The 23,474-nt window shown below is 47.4% G+C and overlaps 1 protein-coding gene across 2 annotated transcripts in view; it reads right to left on the minus strand.

Moving 5' to 3' along the window:
• Positions 1 to 23,474, minus strand: part of DLGAP5 (DLG associated protein 5) — a 46,304-nt gene that overhangs the window by 1,971 nt on the left and 20,859 nt on the right. For both annotated transcript variants that reach the window (XM_064147216.1, XM_064147130.1), the window contains exons 5-18: positions 22,031 to 22,115; positions 19,058 to 19,162; positions 17,445 to 17,515; positions 13,910 to 14,205; positions 13,346 to 13,467; positions 12,315 to 12,435; positions 11,882 to 11,967; positions 10,189 to 10,349; positions 8,001 to 8,093; positions 6,530 to 6,737; positions 3,975 to 4,224; positions 3,590 to 3,647; positions 2,322 to 2,484; positions 1,198 to 1,247 (exon numbers count right to left, since the gene is read on the minus strand). In XM_064147216.1, coding sequence (XP_064003286.1) covers positions 1,198 to 1,247; positions 2,322 to 2,484; positions 3,590 to 3,647; positions 3,975 to 4,224; positions 6,530 to 6,737; positions 8,001 to 8,093; positions 10,189 to 10,349; positions 11,882 to 11,967; positions 12,315 to 12,435; positions 13,346 to 13,467; positions 13,910 to 14,205; positions 17,445 to 17,515; positions 19,058 to 19,162; positions 22,031 to 22,115 — 1,869 coding nt within the window. The remainder of the gene's footprint in view (positions 1 to 1,197; positions 1,248 to 2,321; positions 2,485 to 3,589; positions 3,648 to 3,974; positions 4,225 to 6,529; positions 6,738 to 8,000; positions 8,094 to 10,188; positions 10,350 to 11,881; positions 11,968 to 12,314; positions 12,436 to 13,345; positions 13,468 to 13,909; positions 14,206 to 17,444; positions 17,516 to 19,057; positions 19,163 to 22,030; positions 22,116 to 23,474) is intronic.

Below are 23,474 nucleotides of genomic sequence, written 5' to 3' on the forward strand. Positions count from 1 at the left end.
AGGCCTTACAGGAGAAGAGGAGGCTTTGAGGAGACCTTATAGTGGCCTTCCAGTATCTGAAGGGGGCCTACAGGAAGGCTGGGGAGGGACTATTGACAAATTCTTGTAATGACAGGACGAGGAGGAATGGGTTTAAATTGGCAGAGGGGAGATTTAGACTGGATGTTAGGAGGAAGTTCTTTCCAGTGAGGGTGGTGAGACACTGGCACAGGTTGCTCAGGGAAGTTGTGGAGCACAGAAGCACCCAACGTGATCTTTGATCACGTTGGGTGCTTCTGTGCTCCACAACCTCCCTGGAGGTGTTCAAGGCCAGATTGGATGAGGCCTTGAGTGACCTGTTCTAGTGGGAGGTGTCCCTGCCTACAGCAGGGGGTTAGAGCTGGATGATCCTTGAGGTGCCTTCCAAACTAGACCATTCTATGATGTACTTCCAGCCCCCTGCCATCAGCAGGGATAGCTCTTACTAACCAGGTTGCTCAAGGCCCCACCCAATCTGTCCCTGAATGCTTCCAGGGTTGGAGCCTCTAAAGCTGGACCCAAATCACAGACCAATTTTCCTAAGAGAAATGTTGCAAGCTTGTGTTCAAATATAAAATCAGAAGGCAAGGCAGGGTCCATTTCAAGCACTAAGCCATATTTGAAAGAGGACTTTTCATGAGAGCCCAAGGAAACTCTAAACCCAAATTCTTCTAACAACTTGAAAGCTTTTCACACCTGCTTTTCCCTGTTGAATCTTACTTCCAGCTCTAAAAGTCAAAGCTAGAAAAGCAGCAAGAAGAGGTGGAACAGACCTGAGAAACTACAAGAGGAAAAGGGAAGGAAAAAGCCAGGCCAGTTGACTATGTTAATAAATACAAGGAGATAGGTGAGAAATAGAATTTAAAGGCTCAACCTGTTAAGAATCAGACATTTTTCCATTGCAGATGTCTTCACTTGTACTTGTCTACACTCATCATATTCAGTAAGGAGTAAAACCCTGAGCAAGGAGCCAGGAATTGTGACACAGGTTTTAAGTTATGATTAAGTTATAATCATAGTTATTCTATGTAAGTTACTCTGTGATTCTAAGTTATGTGAACTGGCTTGATGACATCTCAGCTTAGTTTCCTTCATGCAGCAGCTGACACTGCAGGAAAGGTTAGCAGCACTGTAACATGCAGGTTGTCTTAAGTCAACTAAATCTGAAGGTCAGCTTACCATATCAAAAGGGTTTCTGCCAACAGCTGTCAAATCACTACCTGAAACATCTGAAAAACAAGAAGATTTCATTCTTTCATTACAAGGACCCAAATACCTTAGCCTGATGCTGCCAAAGCCCAAACCTTCTTCTTTTCTGCACTTAGTGAGAGCTCCCAAACCACTCTATTGGCTCCCAATCCAAGCCTTTTACGTGAGCTTTTCTCCTCCACATGGAAGCTGTACAGGCCAGTCTGATGGGCAGTGTTTGCACACATGGACACACCTGTAAGTCATGCCAGATGAAGATGGCTTTGCTAACGGCACACAGATTAACTGAGCTGTGAGGGCAGTGAATTCAGTGAGCAATGTTTCAGATGATCATCAAAATTTGGTTCAATAGAGACAAGTGCAGGGTTCTGCACCTGGCAAGGAATAACCTTGTTGGTTGGGGCTGGCCAGCTGGAAAGCTGCTCTGCAGAGAAAGGACCTGGGAGGCATAGTGGACAAGTTTACCACAAGCCAGCAATGACCAAGAAGGCCAAATAGTTTCCTGGGGTGCACTAAGACTATGTCCAGCAGGAGGAGGGAAGTTCTCCTTCCCCTCTACCCCAATGAAGCCACCTCTGGAGTATTGTATCCACTTCTGAGCTCCCCAGTTCAAAACAGACAGACAAGTACTGGAGAGTCCAGCAAAGGCTACAAAGATGCTGAGGGGCCTGGAGCATCTCTTTGAGAAGGGAAGGCCAACAACACCTGGGGCTGTTCAGACTGGAGAAGAGCAGCCTGAGAGGGGGTTGGGGTCAAGAGGATGGGGCCAGACTCTTCCCAGTGGTGTCCAGTGGACAGGACAAGGAGCAGTAGGCACAAACTGGAACCCAGGAAGTTCTATCTGAAAACGTGCAAAAACTTCTTTGCTGTGCAGGTGCTGGAGCCCTGGAGCAGGCTGCCCAGAGAGGTTGTGGAGTCTCCTTCTCTGGAGACATTCCAAACCCACCCAGAGATGATAGTGGGCAACCTGCTCTGGGTGACCCCACTGCTTTAGAGGAGGGAGTTGGACTAGATAAGGTCACTTCCAGCCCCCCACTAGAGTCTGTGATAAAGCCCCAGCACAACCACACAAACCTTTCTAAGCAGATACACACCTGTGTGTTGTATTTTTGGTTCTCCAGGCTGAAAGTTATTCTCTGTGCCAGTCTCCTTCTCGGGACTGAACATGACAATATCCAGTCCTTGACCTTCAGCAGATAGTTCCATCTCTTCCATGCCATTTATTACTTTGAATTCACTGCTAGGATTTTCCAGCATCTGAAAGATCAAGAATTCTCATTGTCTTTAGCTCCAAGAAACTCAGATGTTTGGAGTAGCTGTATTTGTTTCTCAGAGTGCCAAAGAGCAACCATCAGTGAAATGAGGTGAACATGAGGCAGGACTCATGACACTAAGAAGCTTTCTTAGTTTATTTTTGCCTGCAATAAAAGGAAGTTTGTCAGCTTTGGATGCAGAAAGCACAAAGATGAAAGGGTAACCAGGACACTCGAGGGATGTGAGCTTACAGACACCAGCACAGCCCTGTTTTGACAGATCAAGCCCATTCATTTCATTTACAGGCTTCCAACACAGTTCAGGAGACAGGCTTTTAACTTCAGGCATTGGACAAAGCACAAACAGGCCAAGGCTCACAGCTTAAGGCTCTGATCCATTTCACAGGAACTGTGCTCCAAACACTCTTGTCAGCCTGATAATCCCTTTGAGAGTATCAAGGAAGTTCTTCCACTACATGAAAGAAAATTTTGAACTTTAGGCACCAGCTGGAGTCCTGCATCCAGTTCTGGAGCCCCTGGGACAAGAGGGCTGTGGAGATGCTGGAGAGTGTCCAGAGCAGGGCCAGGAGGATGCTGAGAGGCTGCAGCAGCTCTGCTGTGAGCACAGACTGAAAGAGTTGGGGCTGTGCAGGCTGGAGCAGAGGAGGCTCCCAGGAGATCTTCTTGTGGCCTTCCAGCATCTGAAGGGGGCTCCAAAAAAGCTGGGGAGAGACTTTTGAGGCTGTGAGGGAGTGGCAGGAGTGGGGGGAATGGAGCAAAGCTGGAGGTGGGGAGAGTGAGGCTGGAGGTGAGGAGGAAGTTCCTGAGCATGAGAGTGGTGAGAGGCTGGACTGGGTTGCCCAGGGAGGTGGTTGAGGCCCCATGGCTGGAGGTGTTTGAGGCCAGGCTGGCTGAGGCTGTGTGCAGCCTGCTCTAGGGTAGGGTGTCCCTGGGCATAGCAGGGGGTTGGAACTGGCTGCTCCTTGTGCTCCCTTCCAGCCCTGTCTGGTTCTATGATAAATCCAGGTGTCAGGGGCAAATGAAAAGTTTCTTTGCCAACAACTACAGTGCAGTACTCAAAGGACACACAGGAACCAGGCAGCACTTACTTCACTCTCCTCTGACGTGTCAGCAATATCATGTTTTCCTTCTGAAGACACAGAAATGCTGAAAAAGAAACCAGAGTGTTTTCTTTCTGTCTTCTCAATCACCATCACTCATCTTTTTACTCACTCAACTGCTCTCACAGCTTTGCTTTGACTTTGCAATGGCTTGCTTGCCACTGCTCCACTACTTCCCAGGCACAAGCCAACTTCCACCCCAGCAGAGAAATGACATTGGGGCAAAACACTTAATATCTGCTTGAGGGAAGGGGAAGAGAGGAGGACTTTGTGGCATTGGAAGGTGGCATTGAATGGGGGATTAATTATTTTGGTTGAAACTGGACAATTATTTGTAGGGAAGTGAAATGAAAAGCTGCTTTGCCATGTCTACCTTGGCTGAAGAAAGATATCAGGGAGTTTCTGCAGTGGGGGCATTTCTCCTGAGGGAACCTGGTGCACTTCTGAATTCTGTGCTGGGTGGAAGCCTTGGCACACTGATGTTGTGTGGTTTGCAGTTGTGTCCTCAGGGTTATGGAGGCCAGAGGGAGTGTTCTGAAGCAAAACTTTGCTGGATGATGTTGGAGTAGCCATGTTTTCAGCAGCTCCCTGGGAAGATCTGAGAGATGTCTTTGAAAGCAAGCCTGAAAAACAGTGGTTTAGGTCTCATTACTGGAGCAGTTTGCAGCAGGATGAACGAGCTGTGGATTCCAGCTAGGAAGGCTGTTGCTTTCTGCATACTGAGCTGCTTGCACAAGTACATGGAAATCTTACACATGCTACAAGGAGAAATTGGCAAAGTGGTGACAAGAAAAGGACCTTGCAGTCCTGGTGCACAATAAGGTATCCAGGGGGCAACAGTGGGGCCTTGTGGCCAAGAGCAGCAGTGGTATCCTGAGGTGCACTGAGAAGAGTGTGGCCAACAGGTCTAGGGAGGTTCATAGAATCGGTCAGGGTTGGAAAGGAGCACAAGGAGCAGCCAGTTCCAACCCCCCTGCCATGCACAGGGACACCCTACCCTAGAGCAGGCTGCACACAGCCTCAGCCAGCCTGGCCTCAAACACCTCCAGCCATGGGGCCTCAACCACCTCCCTGGGCAACCCCTGCCAGCCTCTCACCACTCTCCTGCTCAACAACTTCCTCCTCACCTCCAGCCTCACTCTCCCCACCTCCAGCTTTGCTCCATTCCCCCCACTCCTGCCACTCCCTCACAGCCTCAAAAGTCCCTCCCCAGCCTTTTTGGAGGCTCCTTCAGATCCTGGAAGGCCACAAGGAGGTCTCCTGGGAGCCTCCTCTGCTCCAGCCTGCACAGCCCCAATTCTTTCAGTCTGTGCTCACAGCAGAGCTGCTGCAGCCTCTCAGTATCCTCCTGGCCCTGCTCTGGACACACTCCAGCATCTCCACAGCCCTCTTGTCCCTGGGGCTCCAGAACTGGATGCAGTTCATCCTTCCCCTCTGCTCTGCCCTGCTGAGACCACATCTGGATCATTGTCTGAGCTCCTCCAGATTATGGGGGGACAGGAATATACTAGAGTGTGTCCAACAGGCTACAAGGATGGTCAAGGGATTGGAACTTCTGTCTCATTTCCTCTAAGGGTGACAGAGCACCAGACCAGGGTGCCCAGAGGAATTGAGTCTCCTTCTCTAGACACTTCCAAGACTCCTCTGGACACGCTCCTGTGTGACCTGCTTTGGCAGGGAGACTGGACTCAATCTTCCAACCTCCACCACTTTGATTCACTAAGTTATAAAACCACCCTAACTCTAGCTAAGCAATTTAAGTATTTACTACCCATTCATGAGGAGCCTGAAATCATGAGGCTTGCTGTTCTGATTAGAGAGACCATCTGGTGGAAGCTGTCATTAATCTCCATCTTTCACATGAGATGATTTTAACAGAACTAAAGAGCCAGATTTGATTCTTATATTCTCTGCTAGAGCTTGCCTAAACCAAGCATTGCTTAAAGCTTTTAGGAAGATCCTTCCAATAACAGCAAACATGAGAAAAAAAATGATACACCAAAAAAAAAGAGGGAAATTTAAAGTTGATTTAGGAACTAGAAAGGGGAAAAAACCAACACAGCTCCCAAGGAGTCAAGGATCACTGCAAATACTGACTGCACATAGGCTGCAAGAAGACAGCTACTGCAAATGCAGTTATATTTTGGTCATCTGCTGAAAAAAAACAAACACAAAACATATCAAACATCTCTGTAGCAGACTGGAGCATGTTACAGTCTTGTTGAACATGCACACAGATGTACAGCTTTGAAGGCAGCACTGCAAGAGATTAGGTTAAAAAATTCCCCTTTCTGTCTTGCAAATAGAGCAGATGAGCCTGTGCTGACTTTGATGACCAGGTTTGGGAGCTAAGTCTGGGAACACTCAGATGAAAAGGTCATTGTTAAACACATGCTGACAGAACCTGAATCAGCTGCTTTTACCCCTGTGTCTAAGCAGAGATTTCATGCTGCCACACTCACTCAGATCAGTATCTTCAGTTTCCTTTGGATCCCTGATGTAACCCTCCTGATGGAGGGGTTGGACTCGATCTCCTTGGGTCCCTTCCAACCCCTAACATCCTCTGATCCTGTAATTCACCACTAGTTGAAATACTGGCTCCAGTATTAGGAGCTGTATCCAGTATGAACAGCACAGTTTATAGATTCAGTAGAATGGTTTGTGTTGTAAGGGACCCTTAAGATCATCCAGTTCCAACCCTTCTGTCATTGGCAAGGACACCTTCCACTAGATCAGGTTGCTCAAGGCCTCATCCAACCTGGCTTTGAACACCTCCAGGAAGGTGTCAACCACAACCTTCCTAAGCAGCCTGCTGCACTCTCTCATCACCCTCACTGGAAATAGCTTCTAATAAGTCCCTCAGCCAAGGAGATTGGTTAAACACACTTCAGTCCTTTTGGGCCATAAAAATGAGTAAACTTCACCTACCTGGAAAGGTTTTCACAGGGCTTTCAATCCTGAAAAATCCTGCTTCAAAAACCACCTTTTCCACTTCAGGGAGTTTCTCCTGCACACCATCACCATGCTTCATTTTTCTCCTCATAGCTGCCTTGACAGACGCAAGCCGGCTGCGGGCAGCAGCTCTGCCAGCTGCTCCCAGCTCCGGTTTGGGCACTCCATTTGGAACTGTCTTCCTCTGGAATGGTAAGGAAGTCTAGATCACATCTGCAATCTTCAGACAGCAGCAACTGCCCATGAACAGCTGCGGGCCACACACGAATCACAACAGGCAAGAGACAGCCTAGAGAGAAGGTCTCTGCTCTCCTTCAGAAAGCCCTGAAGTGCCCCAGTCGGTGAGGACAATCCAAAGGGCCTTTCATGCTGAGTCTATAGCTCAGAAGTGCTCCCTGAAACTTCTTTCTAAGTCTGAAGAACATATATGGAACCAAAGGGATACAGGGACTCCTAGTGGCAGGCAGGACAGACACCAGTCAGTCAGAGAAGTCTCTCATAGAATCAGCCAGGTTGGAAGAGACATCCAAGATCATACAGTCCAACCTAGCACCCAGCCCAATCCAGTCAACCAGACCATGGCACTAAGTGCCCCAGCCAGGCTTGGCTGCAACACCTCCAGCCACAGAGACTCCACCACCTCCCTGAGCAGCCCATTCCAGTGCCAATCACTCTCTCTGACAACAACTTCCTAACAACACCCAGCCTAGACCTCCCCCCGCACAGCTTCAGACTGTGTCCCCTTGTTCTATTGTTGGTTGCCTGGGAGAAGAACCCAACCCCACCTGGCTACAGCCTCCCTTCAGGTAGTTGTAGACAGCAATGAGCTCTGCCCTGAGCCTCCTCTGCTGCAGGCTGCACACCCCCAGCTCCCTCAGCCTCTCCTCATAGGGTTTGTGTTCCAGGCCCCTCACCAGCTTTGTCACTCTTCTCTGGACACCTTCCAGCACCTCAACATCTCTCTTGAATTGAGGAGCCCAGAACTGGACACAGCACTCAAGGTGTGGCCTGACCAGTGTTGAGTACAGGGGCAGAAGAACCTCCCTTGTCCTACTGGCCACACTGTTCCTGATGCAGGCCAGGATGCCATTGGCTCTCTGGGCCACCTGGGCACACACTGGGGCTGCCCAGGGAGGTGGTGGAGTCACCATCCCTGGAGGTGTTCAAGAAAAGCCTGGCTGGGGCACTTAGTGCCATGGTCTGGTTGCTTGGCCAGGGCTGGGTGCTAGGTTGGACTGGCTGAGCTTGGAGGTCTCTTCCAACCTGCTTGATTCTATGATTCTATGAGAAGACATTCATAGAGTTTTTAAACATGAACATCTGAAGAAGCCGGATGAGAAGAGCTTCAGAAGGAACTTCCATTTCAGAGTACTCACTACTGCACCAGCAATTTCCAGGTTGAGATCACTCACACTTGCATCTTGATGCCTTTGGGAGCTACACATACCTTGACAATTTCTGGGCGTGGGACATCAAGTAGCTGCCACTCATTGTCTTGAAGCTTCTTGAGATGATCAAACTTCTTATTCACATCTTCAATCTATTGGAAAGCCCAGAAGAGTCCAGGTTCAATTTTCAACTCACAACACAACAGTGGTTCATATTATGCATGCCTTGCTTTAAATACAGGAGCAAATTAAACTACCAGCTGATTGAGCATTACATGTTCTGATGGAACTGTCACCAGCACACACAAGCTTCAGCTTAGATGACAGGACTAGTCTAACTTCTGTAGTTTAAAGGTCAGTGAGGCAAATGTAATTGTTCAGTAAGGTCTAACATCTAAAATGAATGAGCTGCTTTACAACCTGTTCTTCTACTGAACTTAAAGCTCTTGGAGAATGGCAGCATTTAAGGGATAGAAAAGAACACACTGCAAAACAGATCTTAGCCAAGCAAGCATGAGTCTTGCATTAGGTAGGAAATGCACCATGCAAGCTTAAACTGCTGGCCTAAACAGCTTGTTAAGGAAGCCTGTGCTTGCTCATGACAAACTAGCTCTGCAGCATTACCTGCAGCAAGGGCAATAGCCTTCTTCCCAGGCTTTGTAGTGCAGATGCTTGCCCTACATGCTGGTAAGGTCACACAAGGCTTATTATGCACAGCAGATCAGTCATTGACCTGACAAGGCCTTTACATCCTTCCTGAGACTCAAACCACAAACAAACAAAACAAAAGAAGGGACAGCTAGCAGTTTTGTTACTCCAAGTTTATCTCAAGTTAAAAGGTGAGGAAGCTCAGGAGAAGCTGGAGCAGCTTCCACATGCACACTAAGATTAGGGAAACTGCTTTGCAGCTTACTGGTTCTAGCAGTTCCCCTCCAATAGATGTCAAGAGGCAGCTCAGAAACCCTTATGCTTTCTGGAAGGAGTCAAAGACCTATGACTGTGGCCTTAACAATAAATCCATCTTTGAGTTTAATTTACCTATTTACAGGTTCTTTAGTGGAATACTGATGTACAAATACCCCTGAGAGCCTTTTGAATTATTCATTATATTTCCTTGTGAAACCAAAGGAAGCAGCAAGAGAGATGACAGTTTTACAGCAGGCCAAATACTGGATCCTGCACTTGGCTCTTAACCAGCCTGTGCAATGCTACAGGCTAGAGGAAGAGAAGCTGGAGAGCAGCCCAGTAAAGACCTGGAGGTGTTGACTGACAGTTGGCTGAACAGGAGCCAAAAGTGTGCCCAGGCAGTCAAGAAGGCCAAGAGCATCCTGTCCTGGATCAGCAACAGTGTGGCCAGTAGGATCAGGGAAGTGATTGTCCCCCTGTACTCAGCACTGGTGAGCAGGCCACACCTTGAACACTATGTTCAGTTTTGGGCCTCTTGTTATAAGGATACTGAGGTGCTGGAGTGGATCCAAAGAAGTGCAATGAAGCTGGCAAAGGGTCTGGAGAACAGGTCTTGTGAGGAGTGGCTGAGAGAACTGGGGTTTTCAGCCTGAGCAAAAGGAAGCGGGGCAAAGTCTTCACCACTCTCTACAACTCCACAAAAGGAGACTCTCCTGCTCAACAACTTCCTCCTCACCTCCACTCTCACTCTCCCCACCTCCAGCTTTGCTCCATTCCCCCCAGTCCTGGCACTCCCTCACAGCCTAAAAAGTCCCTCCCCAGCTTTTTTGGAGCCCCCTTCAGATGCTGGAAGGCCACAAGAAGGTCCCCTGGGAGTCTCCTCTGCTCCAGCCTGCACAGCCCCAACTCTTTCAGGCTGTGCTCACAGCAGAGCTGCTGCAGCCCTCTCAGCATCCTCCTGGCCCTGCTCTGGACACTCTCCAGCATCTCCACAGCCCTCTTGTCCCAGGGGCTCCAGAGCTGGATGCAGGACTCCAGGTGGGGCCTCAGCAGAGCACAGCAGAGGGGGAGAATCCCCTCCCTGGCCCTGCTGGCCACACTTCCCCTGCTGCAGCCCAGGCTCTGCTTGGCTTTCTGGGCTGCAAGTGCACACTGCTGGCTCCTGCTGAGCTTCTCCTCCAGCAGCACCCCCAAGTCCCTCTCCTCATAATTTGCATATTAAATGATTATGATTACTACTCTTAATTTCAATATTAAAAACCACTATATAAAAGTTGCAATATGTTGCCTGTAAATAACCCAAACAACTTCATTCTCATTGGTTAATGTGCAAGTACATACCTGAAAATTAACCATATCCCAAAATCCATCTAGGTCTGTACATGTGGTCTCTTTGTCACCTTGTTTAAATTCACAGTTGTCCACCAGGCCTTCAAACTGTTTAAACCTTTCTGCTATCAGCAGTCTTGTCTGACCAACTGTGGTGCGAATGAGATCTTTAGCTGACAGCAACAAGAAAACAATGAAGAAAGAGCTGGATGAATCCATCAGGTCACATACTGCTTTTACACTGATTTCAAGAGTCACAGAATGGTAGGGATTGGAAGGGATCTCCAGAGATCTACTCCAACCCCCCTGCCAATTTTACATGTCTCATGCTTTAACTAGGAACAAAAGCCCTACCTTGCTGGTTTTAGCTAACAGTTGTAAAGTCTGGGCTGTTCAGAGTATGTTTCAGAAAGGAATGAACATAACCTTTTCCTGATGAGGTAATATTTCACACAACAGCATTTCATGGAAACAGCCAGGTTGGAAGAGGCCTCCAAGCTCATCCAGTCCAACCTAGCACCCAGTCCTATCCAGTCAACCAGACCATGGCACTAAGTGCCTCAGCCAGGCTTTGCTTGAAGACCTCCAGGGATGGCTACTCCACCACCTCCCTGGGCAGCACATTCTAAGGACAGATGTGCTGGTTTGAAGCTAATTGGTATATTTTAAAGAGAGGGATTAGATTATTGGCTGTGAAAAGAAAGTAATAGTGATGTCTGTATCACTCATTTCTTCTGCTGAGAGATATAAAAGCAAGAAAACAGAAAGTCAGACAGTCAGCCTGCTGCTTGCTTCACTAATTACTCTGCCTGGACCTGTATTACTCAACCTAATCAAAGTGCAGCGTTCTGCACTTTGGCCACAACAACCCCAAGCAGCACTACAGGCTGGGGACTGAGTGGCTGAGAGCAGCCAGGCAGAGAGGGAGCTTGGGGTGCTGGGAGAGAGGAGCTGAAGAGGAGGCAGCAGTGTGCCCAGGTGGGCAGCAGAGCCAATGGCATCCTGGGCTGGCTCAGGAGCAGTGTGGGCAGCAGGACAAGGGAGGTTCTTCTGCCTCTGTGCTCAGCACTGCTCAGGCCACACCTTGAGTGCTGTGTCCAGTTCTGGGCCCCTCAATTCAAGAGAGATGTTGAGGTGCTGGAAGGTGTTTGGAGAAGGGCAGCAAGGCTGGGGAGGGGCCTGGAGCACAGCCCTGTGAGCAGAGGCTGAGGGAGCCGTGGGGTGTGCAGCCTGCAGCAGAGGAGGCTCAGGGCAGAGCTCATTGCTGTCTGCAGCTGCCTGCAGGGAGGCTGTAGCCAGGTGGGGTTGGGCTCTGCTGCCAGGCAAGCAGCACCAGAAGAAGGGGACACAGTCTCAAGCTGTGCCAGGGCAGGTCTAGGCTTGATACTGGAAGCTGTTGTCAGAGAGAGCGATTGGCATTGGAATGGGCTGCCCAGGGAGGTGGTGGAGTCTCTGTGGCTGGAGGTGTTGAAGCCAAGCCTGGCTGGGGCACTTAGTGACATGGTCTGGTTGACTGGCCAGGGCTGGGTGCTAGGTTGGGCTGGCTGAGCTTGGAGCTCTCTTCCAACATGCTTGATTCTATGAAATATCCAATACAGCTGCTACTAAGTTCTGCAGACAGTGCTACTTCACGAATAAGTACCTCCCTCTGTCCCCTTCAGTTACCATAAAACCCCTTCTAGTGCATGTTACAGCTTGATCTTACCATCCTCTGGGATGTCCAGCTCAAGTTTTCCATCCCACTGCAGGCACTGAGACATCAGTCCCTCTGTCTCAGACTGAAGGATGTTTCTGAAGGAAAACAGAAGGGATGGTGGGAAAATACAGGTTTTGGACAATCAGGTACCACTACTTGTGACTGCTAATGGCTACCATCCTTTTGCTTTCAGAGAAGCTACACTGTCTTTGAGCAGAAGCCATTAGATGGCTTTAGTTTGCTTGTCTTAGGACAGTGCTACTCTCCAGAATGTTCTGTTCTTTGCTTGTGCTAACAATACAAAAATGACAGCAGTATGTGCCTACTCAGGTCACTGCTGGCAGACATCAGCCACAATAGGCTGATCTTTCCAAGGCATCTTGCCAACAGTGAGAAGGGCCTCAAAAAAGACAGCAGGGAAGTGAAACACATGAACACTCACCTGAAATAGGGCACATCATGTTCTTGCTCTCTGATATCATCTGACTTCATTTTGAGTACTGGGGAGACAGGAGTTGTTTCAGGTGATGTCTGAGTGGAAGTTTTCTGCTCTGATTTGCTGGCTGAAAAGTATGAAAGGCTTTTCATAGAATCACAGAATCAATCAAGGCAGGTTATTCTTCTCCTGTACTCAGCACTGGTCAGACCACACCTTGAGTACCATGTCCAGTTCTGGGCCCCTCAATTCAAGAAAGATGTTGAGGTGCTGGAACATGTCCAGAGAAGGGCAACAAAGCTGCTGAGGGGCCTGGAGCACAAATCCTATGAGGAGAGGCTGAGGGAGCTGGGCCTGTTTAGCCTGGAGAAGAGGAGGCTCAGGGGTGATCTTATTACTGTCTACAACTACCTGAAGGGGCATTGTAGCCAGGTGGGGTTGGGCTCTTCTCCCAGGCAACCAGCAATAGAACAAGGGGACACAGTCTCAAGTTGTGCCAGGGTAGGTATAGGCTGGATGCTAGGAAGAAGTTCTTCACAGAGAGAGTGATTGGCATTGGAATGGGCTGCCCAGGGAGGTGGTGGAGGCACCGTCCCTGGGGGTCTTCAAGAAAAGACTTGATGAGGCACTTAGTGTCATGGTCTGGTTGACTGGCTAGGGCTGGGTGCTAGGTTGGACTGGATGAGCTTGGAGGTCTCTTCCAACCTGGTTGATTCTATGATTCTATGATCAGGTTGGAAGAGAGACCTCCAAGATCATCCAGTCCAACCTAGCACCCAGCCCTGGCCAGTCAACCAGACCATGGCACTAAGTGCCTCAGCCAGGCTTTGCTTCAACACTTCCAGCCACACAGACTCCACCACCTCCCTGGGCAGCCTATTCCAATGCCAATCACTCTCTCTGCCAACAACTTCCTCCTAACATCCAGCCTGGACCTCCCCCAGCACAACTTTAGACTGAGTCCCTTTGTTCTGTTTGTGTAGAAGCTGGTGAAAACTAAAGCCACCAGAACAATGAACTAAATGTGAGCTTCCTACCTTTTTCTCTTTTCAAACTTGTAGTGGTTTGTTGGTCTTGAATGTCCTTATCAGTGGGCGAAGGTGGACTTTTTAAATCAGCCTCTTGTGCCTTAACCTCACTGGATTTCTCCTTGATACCACTGGAAACAAAGTACACAGAGTTAAGACGTGGAGCAATTGGCATCAAATGCTGCCAAAGACATAGAAATGCACAAATTGGAAGGCAGTTCTATGCAGGACACTGGAGAACTCAAGCAAATCCTGAAGTGAATAATCTGTGCAGACACTCATACAGCATATTCCCTGACACATGGAGCAGACAGACTCATGCTTGACATCACTCTCTCGGCTGTTGAATTTAGTTCATAGTCAAGCAACAACAGCAAGCACAACGATCAGGAGGAGTTTCAACACCCTGGACAGGGCTGGGTGCTAGGTTGGACTGGATGAGCTTGGAGGTCTCTTCCAACCTGCTTGATTCTAAGAGTTGGTTACACAGGGCAGCCACTGAAAGATCATGTTTTCTGCATCATCACAGAGATGTTCAATTGTATTTTAGGCCATTAAAAGAATGAATCTTACATTGGAGAACTGGAAAAATCCCATAAGGCATTAGGTGTCAGAAATGCATTTGCACTAGAAGGAGTCATGGGTGTAACTTTGTAGGTTGCTAATCCATCCAGTGGCTGAAAGGCAAAGTTATGAGGTGCAAAAGAGCGTGTTCTGGGTCTCTGTGAAGCAGAATTGATTTCTCTGTCTGCTGAGGTTTGCTCCTGCTGAAGTTCTGTTGATGCTGAAGGTTTGGAATCAGCTGCAGAATCTGTCAAGATTGGGTCCACTTGAATTTTTTTATCCTCTTCACCTTTAGAAGCAATGACCTAAAATGGCACAAACAAAACAAATTCTACATTATCAAATCAATCAGAGAATCAACCAGGTTGGAAGAGACATCCAACATCATCCACTCCAACCTAGCACCCAGCCCTGGCCAACCAACCAGACCATGGCACTAAGTGCCCCAGCCAGGCTTGGCTTCAACACCTCCAGCCACACAGACTCCACCACCTCCCTGGGCAGCCCATTCCAATGCCAATCACTCTCTCTCACAACAACTTCCACCTAACATCCAGTCTAGACCTCCCCTGGCACAAATTCAGGCTGTGTCCCCTTCTGCTGCTGCTGCTTGCCTGGCAGCAGAGCCCAACCCCACCTGGCTACAACCTCCCTGCAGGGAGCTGCAGACAGCAATGAGCTCTGCCCTGAGCCTCCTCTCCTCCAGGCTGCACACCCCCAGCTCCCTCAGCCTCTCCTCACAGGGCTGTGCTCCAGGCCCCTCCCCAGCCTTGCTGCCCTTCTCCAAACACCTTTCAGCACCTCAACATCTCTCTTGAATTGAGGAGCCCAGACCTAGGCACAGCACTCCAGGTGTGTCCTGAGCAGTGCTGAGCACAGGGGCACAAGAACCTCCCTCACCCTACTGGCCACAATGAAGTGTTTCCTACAGGCATGGGCTGTACATTACAACATATTGCAGACTGGTGAGGGTTGGAAGAGACCTCTGGAGATCTAAAGTTGGGTCACCCAAAGCAGGTTTCTCCAGTGGGTTTGGAAAATCTCCAAAGAAGGAGACTTCACAGCCTCTTTGGGCAGTCTAGCCCAGGGGTGTGGCATCCTTCCAGTAAAAATGGTTTTCCTTTTATTTAGGTGAAGATTGCTCTGCACCTGTTGCCCCTTGTCCTATCACTAGGCACCACTGTAGAACCTGGCTCCATCCTCCTGATCCCCACCCTTTAGATAATGATCATCATTGACAACACAGTCTGAAAGCCATCAGAGAAGAGTTCCAGGCAAGGTGCTTCCTACAATAGATCAGAAATCATGAATTACCAATAGGCCCAACTGATTTGTGGGTGTCAAAACCATTCTAGGAACAGGGATAGAAGTTCTTTACAAGGAATGCAGTTGAAGGAGCTAAAGCACTTCTCCTACCCAAACAGCAATTGAAATTTGCAAACACTTGCTCCCACTGCTAGGGAAGAAAAGGCTTTAAATTGGCAAGATCCTCAAGTAGAGTTCCTGGCTCCAAATCCAACACTTTATGCACATACTCTGATCCAAAGACTGAACATGCTAAACTGAACTGAGAGCTGAGGAATGAAGCCCAAGACAAGTGCAGTGAGGACCACAGAATGTCAGTAAAAGAGGAGAAAAAGGTAATCAGTAAGTGGAATCCACAGTCCTGTAGGATGAGTCACCAGATAGTCACACAGAACACATTTCTGAGAGAGCTACTTGAAGACATTGGTAGCTCAAAGCAGCCAAGAGATCTTAGATTGTTTTCCAAGAAAATATGCATCTTCAATTTACTGAAAGCCTTGCTACACTTTAGATACTCCTGCTTGGAATGTAAGCCTGGAAATCAACTTTCAACACACTTCTTGTGACAAGAGTTTACCAACTGGCAGCACAAGGCATCTCCTGCCTGTGCAGAGGTACTTATCTATGCCTCTTACCTCCTGACAGGGCTTAAAGACTATTTCAAGACAACATCAGAGCACAGCTGCACTATAGAAACAGGAGTGGAGATGGGAGACACAAGGGAAGCAGGAGGTGAGGGGAGAATAGAGAAGTGCAACGGAGAAAACTCACAGACAGCTCCCACACAGGACTGTCAGAGTGTGAATGTTCATGCAGATTGCCTGGGGACTTGGGTTGGAGTCCTCCCATGAATTCAGAGATACATGGCATGGTTTGTGTGGGAAGAGAACTTGAAGATGATCTAATTTCAACTCCCCTGATGCAGGCAGAGACAGCTTCCACTAGACCAGGTTGCTCAAGGCCCCATCCACCTAGGCTTTGAACACTGCCAGGGAAGGGCTGTCCCTGGGCAACCTGTTCCAGTCTCTCACACTTGATGTAAATAATTTCTTCTTAATATTCAATCTTAATCTTCCTTCCTCAAGCTTCAAAACCTCCCCTCTCACCTTATCACTGCAAGCCCTTGTAAAAAGTCCAGACTGTAGAAGTAAAGAGAACCCAGAAGCTGCTGTCCCTCTGTAGGAGCAGGGAAGTTATAGCAGTGACACCAATAACTACAATGACTGCCTTCAATTGTAACAAACTGTGTATACCTTGCAGACAAACACATTTCCAGCTTCATGTTTTGCTCAAGTATCTTTACACTGTATTTATTAGATTCTAGAGAACAGTGTGGGCAGCAGGACAAGGGAGGTTCTTGTGCCCCTGTGCTCAGCACTGCTCAGGCCACCCCTGGAGTGCTGTGTCCAGTTCTGGGCCCCTCCATTCAAGAGAGATGTTGAGGTGCTGGAAGGTGTTTGGAGAAGGGCAGCAAGGCTGGGGAGGGGCCTGGAGCACAGCCCTGTGAGGAGAGGCTGAGGGAGCTGGGGGTGTGCAGCCTGCAGCAGAGAAGGCTCAGGGCAGAGCTCATTGCTGTCTGCAGCTCCCTACAGGGAGGCTGTAGCCAGGTGGGGTTGGGCTCTGCCGCCAGGCAACCAGCAACAGAACAAGGGGACACAGTCTGGAGTTGTGCCAGGGGAGGTCTAGGCTGGATGTTAGGTGGAAGTTCCTGGCAGAGAGAGTGATTGGCATTGGAATGTGCTGCCCAGGGAGGTGGTGGACTTGCTGTCCAAGAAGAGACTGGCTGGGGCACTTAGTGCCATTGTGCAGTTGATTGGCTAGGGCTGGGTGATAGGTTGAAGGTGTCTTCTGACCTGGTTGATTCCATGAAACTCTCTTCTATGAAATACTACCTCAGCAGGAAAAGGTTATGTTCATTCCTTTGTAAAACATACTGTGAACTACACAAAATTCACCACTGCTAAACCCAGCAAAACAGGGGTTTTATTACATGAGACATGAGACATGCCATGCACCAACTTATGTAACTTAAGTCATTGTCCAGATCTTGATTAGTAATCAAGTCATCCATAAGAGCACTTCATTTTAAAAACAGATATGGCTTCCTCCCCAAATCCAATTTATTAATGAGCTTATTACTTCTATGCCTGAACCCAAGCATATTTGAACTGCAATTACACTGCTAGGGGCTCTCACATCAGTTTTACTGCTTTTCCATTTCAATTATTAACTGACCTACCTCCATCTGGTCGGGTTTGACTCCTTTCTTCTGCTTTCCTACATTTGCTGTCTTTCTCTGTGACTGGTAGCCTATAAGGAGAGAAACTCCCAGAGGTCAAAAAGGCATCTGATTAAGATAATCTTTCACCAAAAGACTGCCATACAAGTCCAGCAGCTAAAGAAAGGGAGAAGCTGTTTTGTGTCTTGAGTAGGATGTGGTTAAAGGGCAGACATCTAATTGCAAAAGCTCATTCAAAAGACAACTTGGCCTAGAATTTAAACAGCTTATTAGGAGATTATCACCTAGAGAGGAAAACAGATTAATTTAGTTGTTAGATGTTGTCATATATCAAACATGAAACTCACCTTATTACCTTAAAGGCTTCATGTCAAGGCAATTCGAGTTCAGATTTTTAATAGCACAGAATTTCTGCTGTTCAATTGAAACTGGGACTATCAAAGCTGTGATTTCAGCCCAGAGGTTAACTTCTGTCATATATATAATACAAGGGACACTGCAAAACATTATACAGGGTTCAGGAGAACATTGGCTCTCATCAGATCCAGAGGCACCAGCTTCTGATCACAGAACTAATAGTTATGTGTCCTTAAACACCAACACACCAAACTTGCAAATCTCTACCAGTTCCAATATTCCTCTCTGTGCTAGTTTGAGCCTAGCTAGAATATTTCAGTGAAGGGAATTAGATGCTAGGCTGGGAAAAGGAAACAGTGGTGACGTTTGCTTCACTCATAGGCTTGCTGAGATGGATTAAAAACAAGAACATAAACATAGATTACACAGTTTGTTCTCTGGCTTTGGGCTGCACTTTTCTCTCTCTAAGCTGCTGTCTGTGTGACTAATCCATCTGCTTCCTAACCCCCCTGGATCATCCTCCAAAGTCACATTGAATGTTAGGCAAAGTCTGGGATAAGGTAGAGGGGTGGGAAGGGGGTAGAAGGGTGGTTGGGAGCCCCTCCTGGGGACTCTGGTTTCTGGGAGGGCTGCTGTGTGTCTGCATTACCTTTAACTTGTCTATTTCTGTATAGATTGTAAATACCTGCTTGGATATTGTGATAAGCTGTAAATACAAAGCTTCATTCAATTTCCAGCTCGGCTGAGTCTAGTCTGGGTGATTTTCTTAAGTGTGGGGCAGGGAACACCCAAACCATCACACTCTTTGTTTGCAATTACCATACAGATATTGCTGCTCCACACCAACAGATTCAGTGTTGTTTCAACATCCTGATTTCAAGATTGCAGTAAGAGTTCCAGATAAGAATCTAAGTCATATAGCATTTAGTCCTTCTCTTACATGACTATATGGCATGATTTACCTAGTCAAAGCAGATGGCTACACAGCAGAATGCAGCATGCTAAGACAGTCTAGAATAAGCTGATAACATTTCTACAGCACAAAAGTGCCTCAGATATCAGCAAGATCCTAAAGACAACCAAGTTATCCTACAATATCACTTAACAATGTATCTAACAGCATATAAACATACATAAGTTGTCTCCAGTGCTCACTTACTCAGGACTAGATGGTATCTCTTTATAGCACACTACTCCAAATGGACCTATCAGGCTTGAGTTAACAGAAGCAAGACAGCATTTGCTGCCTCACTTACCGGTGGTGGCAGCAGGAACTGTTGTTTTCAGCACCTGCCTAGCTGCAGAGGCTGCTGCTCTGGTGATTCTTCCACTGAAGGCTGGCTGGGCTGCAGTCTGCAACACTAAGAAACACAAATGCCAGAGGCCTCAAGCTTAATAAGGAGGTGCACTTGAGGAAGAAAACTGAAAGTTTACATTTAGTAGAAATCAAAAGAAGTGCACTAGCAATTATCAGCTGCATTAGAAACGACAGGGGTTTGGTTCTTCATCAGTTCAGTGCAAGCAGTGTTACATGCCAAGGATGAGCTGTGCCCTGGACATCAAGGCAATGCTCTGAAGGGCCTTGATTGAAGATGTTTTATTGTACAGTAGTACCTCCAGGACTACCAACGTCCCCATGTGGCAGATGCCATGTACAAAGCTTAAGGACACTGCAGTCAGAGTAGAGATCAAACTTACTTCATAGACAAAAGTCCCTGGAGTAGTAACTTGCTGTAGTTATTTGCACAGCTGAAAGCTTCAGCAACCCAGCTGTGTAATGAAGTGATGCCCTGATCATTATATCAAAGTATTCCAAGGACTGAATTTAATGTAATCTAAAGAATTAAGATGAATTACCCTTGAAATAAATGTATAAAATATGACAAGTTCATGCACTGTGTTGCCCCTCTTAATTCTTTTCATCTCAGTATTGTAGAACTGCTTCTAATAGTCTTCAAAAATGATACAGGAAAATTTAACAAGAGAATCAAGCAGGTTGGAAGAGAGCTCCAAGCTCATCCAGTCCAACCTAGCACCCAGCCCTGGCCAGTCAACCAGACCATGGCACTAAGTGCCCCAGCCAGGCTTGGCTTCAACACCTCCAGCCACACAGACTCCACCACCTCCCTGGGCAGCCCATTCCAATGCCAATCACTCTCTCTGACAACAACTTCCTCCTAACATCCAGCCTAGACCTGCCCTGGCACAACTTGAGACTCTGTCCTCTCACTCCCCTTTCCTTTCTACACCTCAGTAAAAATGACCAGCCCCACTTAGTTTCTGTCAACATTCATTGAGTTTGCAATGCCAAGCTGCAATTCTGTGCAAGATAGAATGAGAAGCTGGACAAAGAAACTCCTCAATAAATAACTAGCTTTGATTTATCCACACATCTACTTCCCTAACATTTTTATACTCTTGTTTAAATACATCAAATGGATATTGCTATCACAAAGGGAATAATCAAGGCTAGGGATGACAATTTTCCCACAATGAAATGTTTTAATTGTTGTATCAAACACTGATAATAGACCTTCTCAGTATTCACTGAAGGCACTGCTTAAATTGATTTAAGCAAAGGTCTGCTGTCAGCTGATTTAATTAAATCAGTGATGAAGATTCCATTTCACTCTGAATTAATATCTTGCATGAACATCAACATTCCACATGACTTAGTCTTACCTATTTAAGGCATGGACATCAATCTCCTATCAGGAAGATTTCCTAAAGTACTCTACTCCCTCAAAGGTGGCATGGATTGGGTATTTTTGCTGTTCTCTAAAGAAATGCCTGTAATTGGATTTAGACTGAATAGAGAAAAATTCTTTAGTGAGGATGGTGAGACACTGGAACAGGCTGCCCATGGAGGTTGTGGATGCCACCTCCCTGGAGAGGTGTTCAAGGCCAGGTTGGATGAAGTCTTGAGCACCCTGGTCTAGTCAGAGATGTCTCTGCCCATGGTGGGGAGGTTTGGACTAGATGATCTCCAAGGTCCCTTCCAATCTAAGCCATTCTATGGACCTAATTGTAACATAGAAGGTGACAGACACAGAAGAGGCTGCTAAAACATGAAAATCTAAGGTTAGAACTGTAACTCATTAAAGACAACCACACATTTACCCAGTTGCACCAGTGTGCATCACAAGTTGGAGCTCCTGTCTCCGAAGTTACACACTAAGGTGCTTTACCAGTCAGCTATATCCTGTTGCATGCCTTTGTGACTGCTGAGTTACACAAGCAGCATAATTTGGAGCCACAGACAATGGCAGATGAAGACAGACATGACTGAGCAGCTATACAGCTCGCACTAGGAGCTATTTTTAAGGCTACTTACAATACAAAGGAAAACTCAGATTTTACTCATGTCAGTTATTCTTCACCTTCCCAGGTGATGTCACTTGCTCTTCTGTAACAGCAGCAGCACCTGCCTATGGTATTTCTCTTAGTGACAGAGCTCTGCACAGCTCCAGATGCTGAGTTAGCAGCCCTGCAATTCTTCCTCCTGACTTTTGAGGGTTTTCCCCTCCTCTCCTAGAGTGAATAATCAGGATAGGTAGCATCCTACAATCCATTTCCACAGCCTAGGGAGGCAATATGTGTATGCCAGGAGACATTCTTGGGGCCTTTCAGTACTTAAAAGGACCTGTCTGAAAGATGGTGACAATCTTTTTAGGAAGCACCTGTTGTAACAGGACAAGGGGTGATGGTTTGAAACAAAGATGGGAGAGGCAGACTAGATGAACAACTACCTGAAAGAAAGCTGTATTCAGGTGGGGATTGGGCTCCTCTCCCAGACAACCAGCAGCAGAACACGGGAACACAGCCTCAAGTTGTGCTGGGGGGAGTATAGGCTGGATGTTAGGAGGAAGTTCTTCACAGAGAGTGATTGGCACTGGAATGGGCTGCCCAGGGAGGTGGAGGAGTCACCATCCCCAGGTGTTCAAGGGGAGACTGGATGAGGCACTTGGTGCCATGGTCTGGTTGACTGGCTAGGGCTGGGTGCTAGGTTGGACTGGATGAGCTTGGAGGTCTCTTCCAACCTCATTAATTCTATGATTCTAGATAAGGAAGATATTTTTCACACAGAGGGATGAGACACTGGCCCAGCTTGCTCAGAGAGGTGGTAGACACCCCATCCCTAGAAACATTCCAGCTCAGGTTGGAGTGGGCTCTGAGCAAGCTACCTGAAAAGGTCCCTGCCCACTGCAGTGTGGATTGGACTTTCATACCTTTCTCCTTCTCAGCTGCTTTGTCTGCACTCATCTGTTTACGTCCTGCTGGCATAGGGCACACTCTATGCTCCTTGGCACTGACCTACAAAGGAAGAGAATATTTTGTCAAGTATCAGACTTCCACAAATTAAGCAACCTAATATCTGTCTTAGGCAGCAGTAAAACAGAAGTCAAACAATTTGGCACAGAGCCATTAAAAAAAACACTCCAGAAATTAAACCCAACTAAACCAGTTTCTTTCAGATGGGTTAAGATGCAGCATTCAGTGAACCAAGAATATGTCAGAGAAAGAAGGAACAAAAATATTTAAGAAACAGTTTCAGTTTACTGTGAAATTAGGTGCCAGTTCCTGCTGCACCTTAGTACATGTGTGTTAAAAAAAGATCAGCTTTCACCAAAAATAATCAGTATGAACACAGTGGTGCCCTTGTAAAGTTATGACTGGAATCTTTCAAATATACTCCAGTTTCCTAAAGCACGATTGCCAAATTCAAGTACAGCTAAGCATGATTGCCAAACTCAAATACAGCTTCTCTTACAGATTACTGCTGGCAAAATTCCTTAACAAAATCTACTTTTTAAATACAAAGAACAGTAGAAGGGACTGGCAACACAGAAGTTATTTTGGACTGAAGAATCATAGAATCAAGCAAGTTGGAAGAGAGCTCCAAGCACATCCACTCCAACCTAGCACCCAGCCCTGGCCAAGCAACCAGACCATGGCACTAAGTGCCCCAGCCAGCCTTGGCTTTAACACCTCCAGGCATGGCAACTCCACCACCTCCCTGGGCAGCCCCTTCCAATGCCAATCACTCTCTCTGACAACAACTTCCTCCCAACAGCCAGCCTAGACCTCCCCTGGCACAACTCCAGACTGTGTCCCCTTGTTCTCTTGCTGCCCAGAACTGGACACAGCACTCAAGGTGTGGCCTGAGCAGTGCTGAGCACAGGGGCAGAAGAACCTCCCTGGTCCTGCTGCCCACACTGCTCATGATCCAGACCAGGATGCCATTGGCTCTCCTGGCCACCTGGGCACACTGCTGCCTCAGCTACTAAGCAGTACTGCTAGGCCTCACTCTGCCTGGCTGCTCTGCAGTTACTCTGTCCCCAGCCTGTTGAGCTGACTCTATAATCTGCACCCATGGCAGACTTTCTGAACTTAAGGGAAATGCATTGGTCAGTTCTCCAAGCCAAAACTCAAAGTATGTAACTTCAGTCTCACTACCAGCTCTACACATATTTACAGCCCACACTGACTGCAGTATTTTTAACTGAAAACTTGATCCAGATCTGTGAATTTCTCTGTCTCCTGACCTAACCAAACTCTCTGTACTTCATTTCAGCACCATGAGATGTATCAACTTGCCAATAGCTTTTCTGATCCGATTTGTCCTTCTCACTAATGAAACATCCTAGAACACAGCACTTAACTTCACAGAAC

Source organism: Pogoniulus pusillus, chromosome 1, assembly GCF_015220805.1.
Source record: "Pogoniulus pusillus isolate bPogPus1 chromosome 1, bPogPus1.pri, whole genome shotgun sequence".
Lineage (NCBI taxonomy): Eukaryota > Metazoa > Chordata > Aves > Piciformes > Lybiidae > Pogoniulus > Pogoniulus pusillus.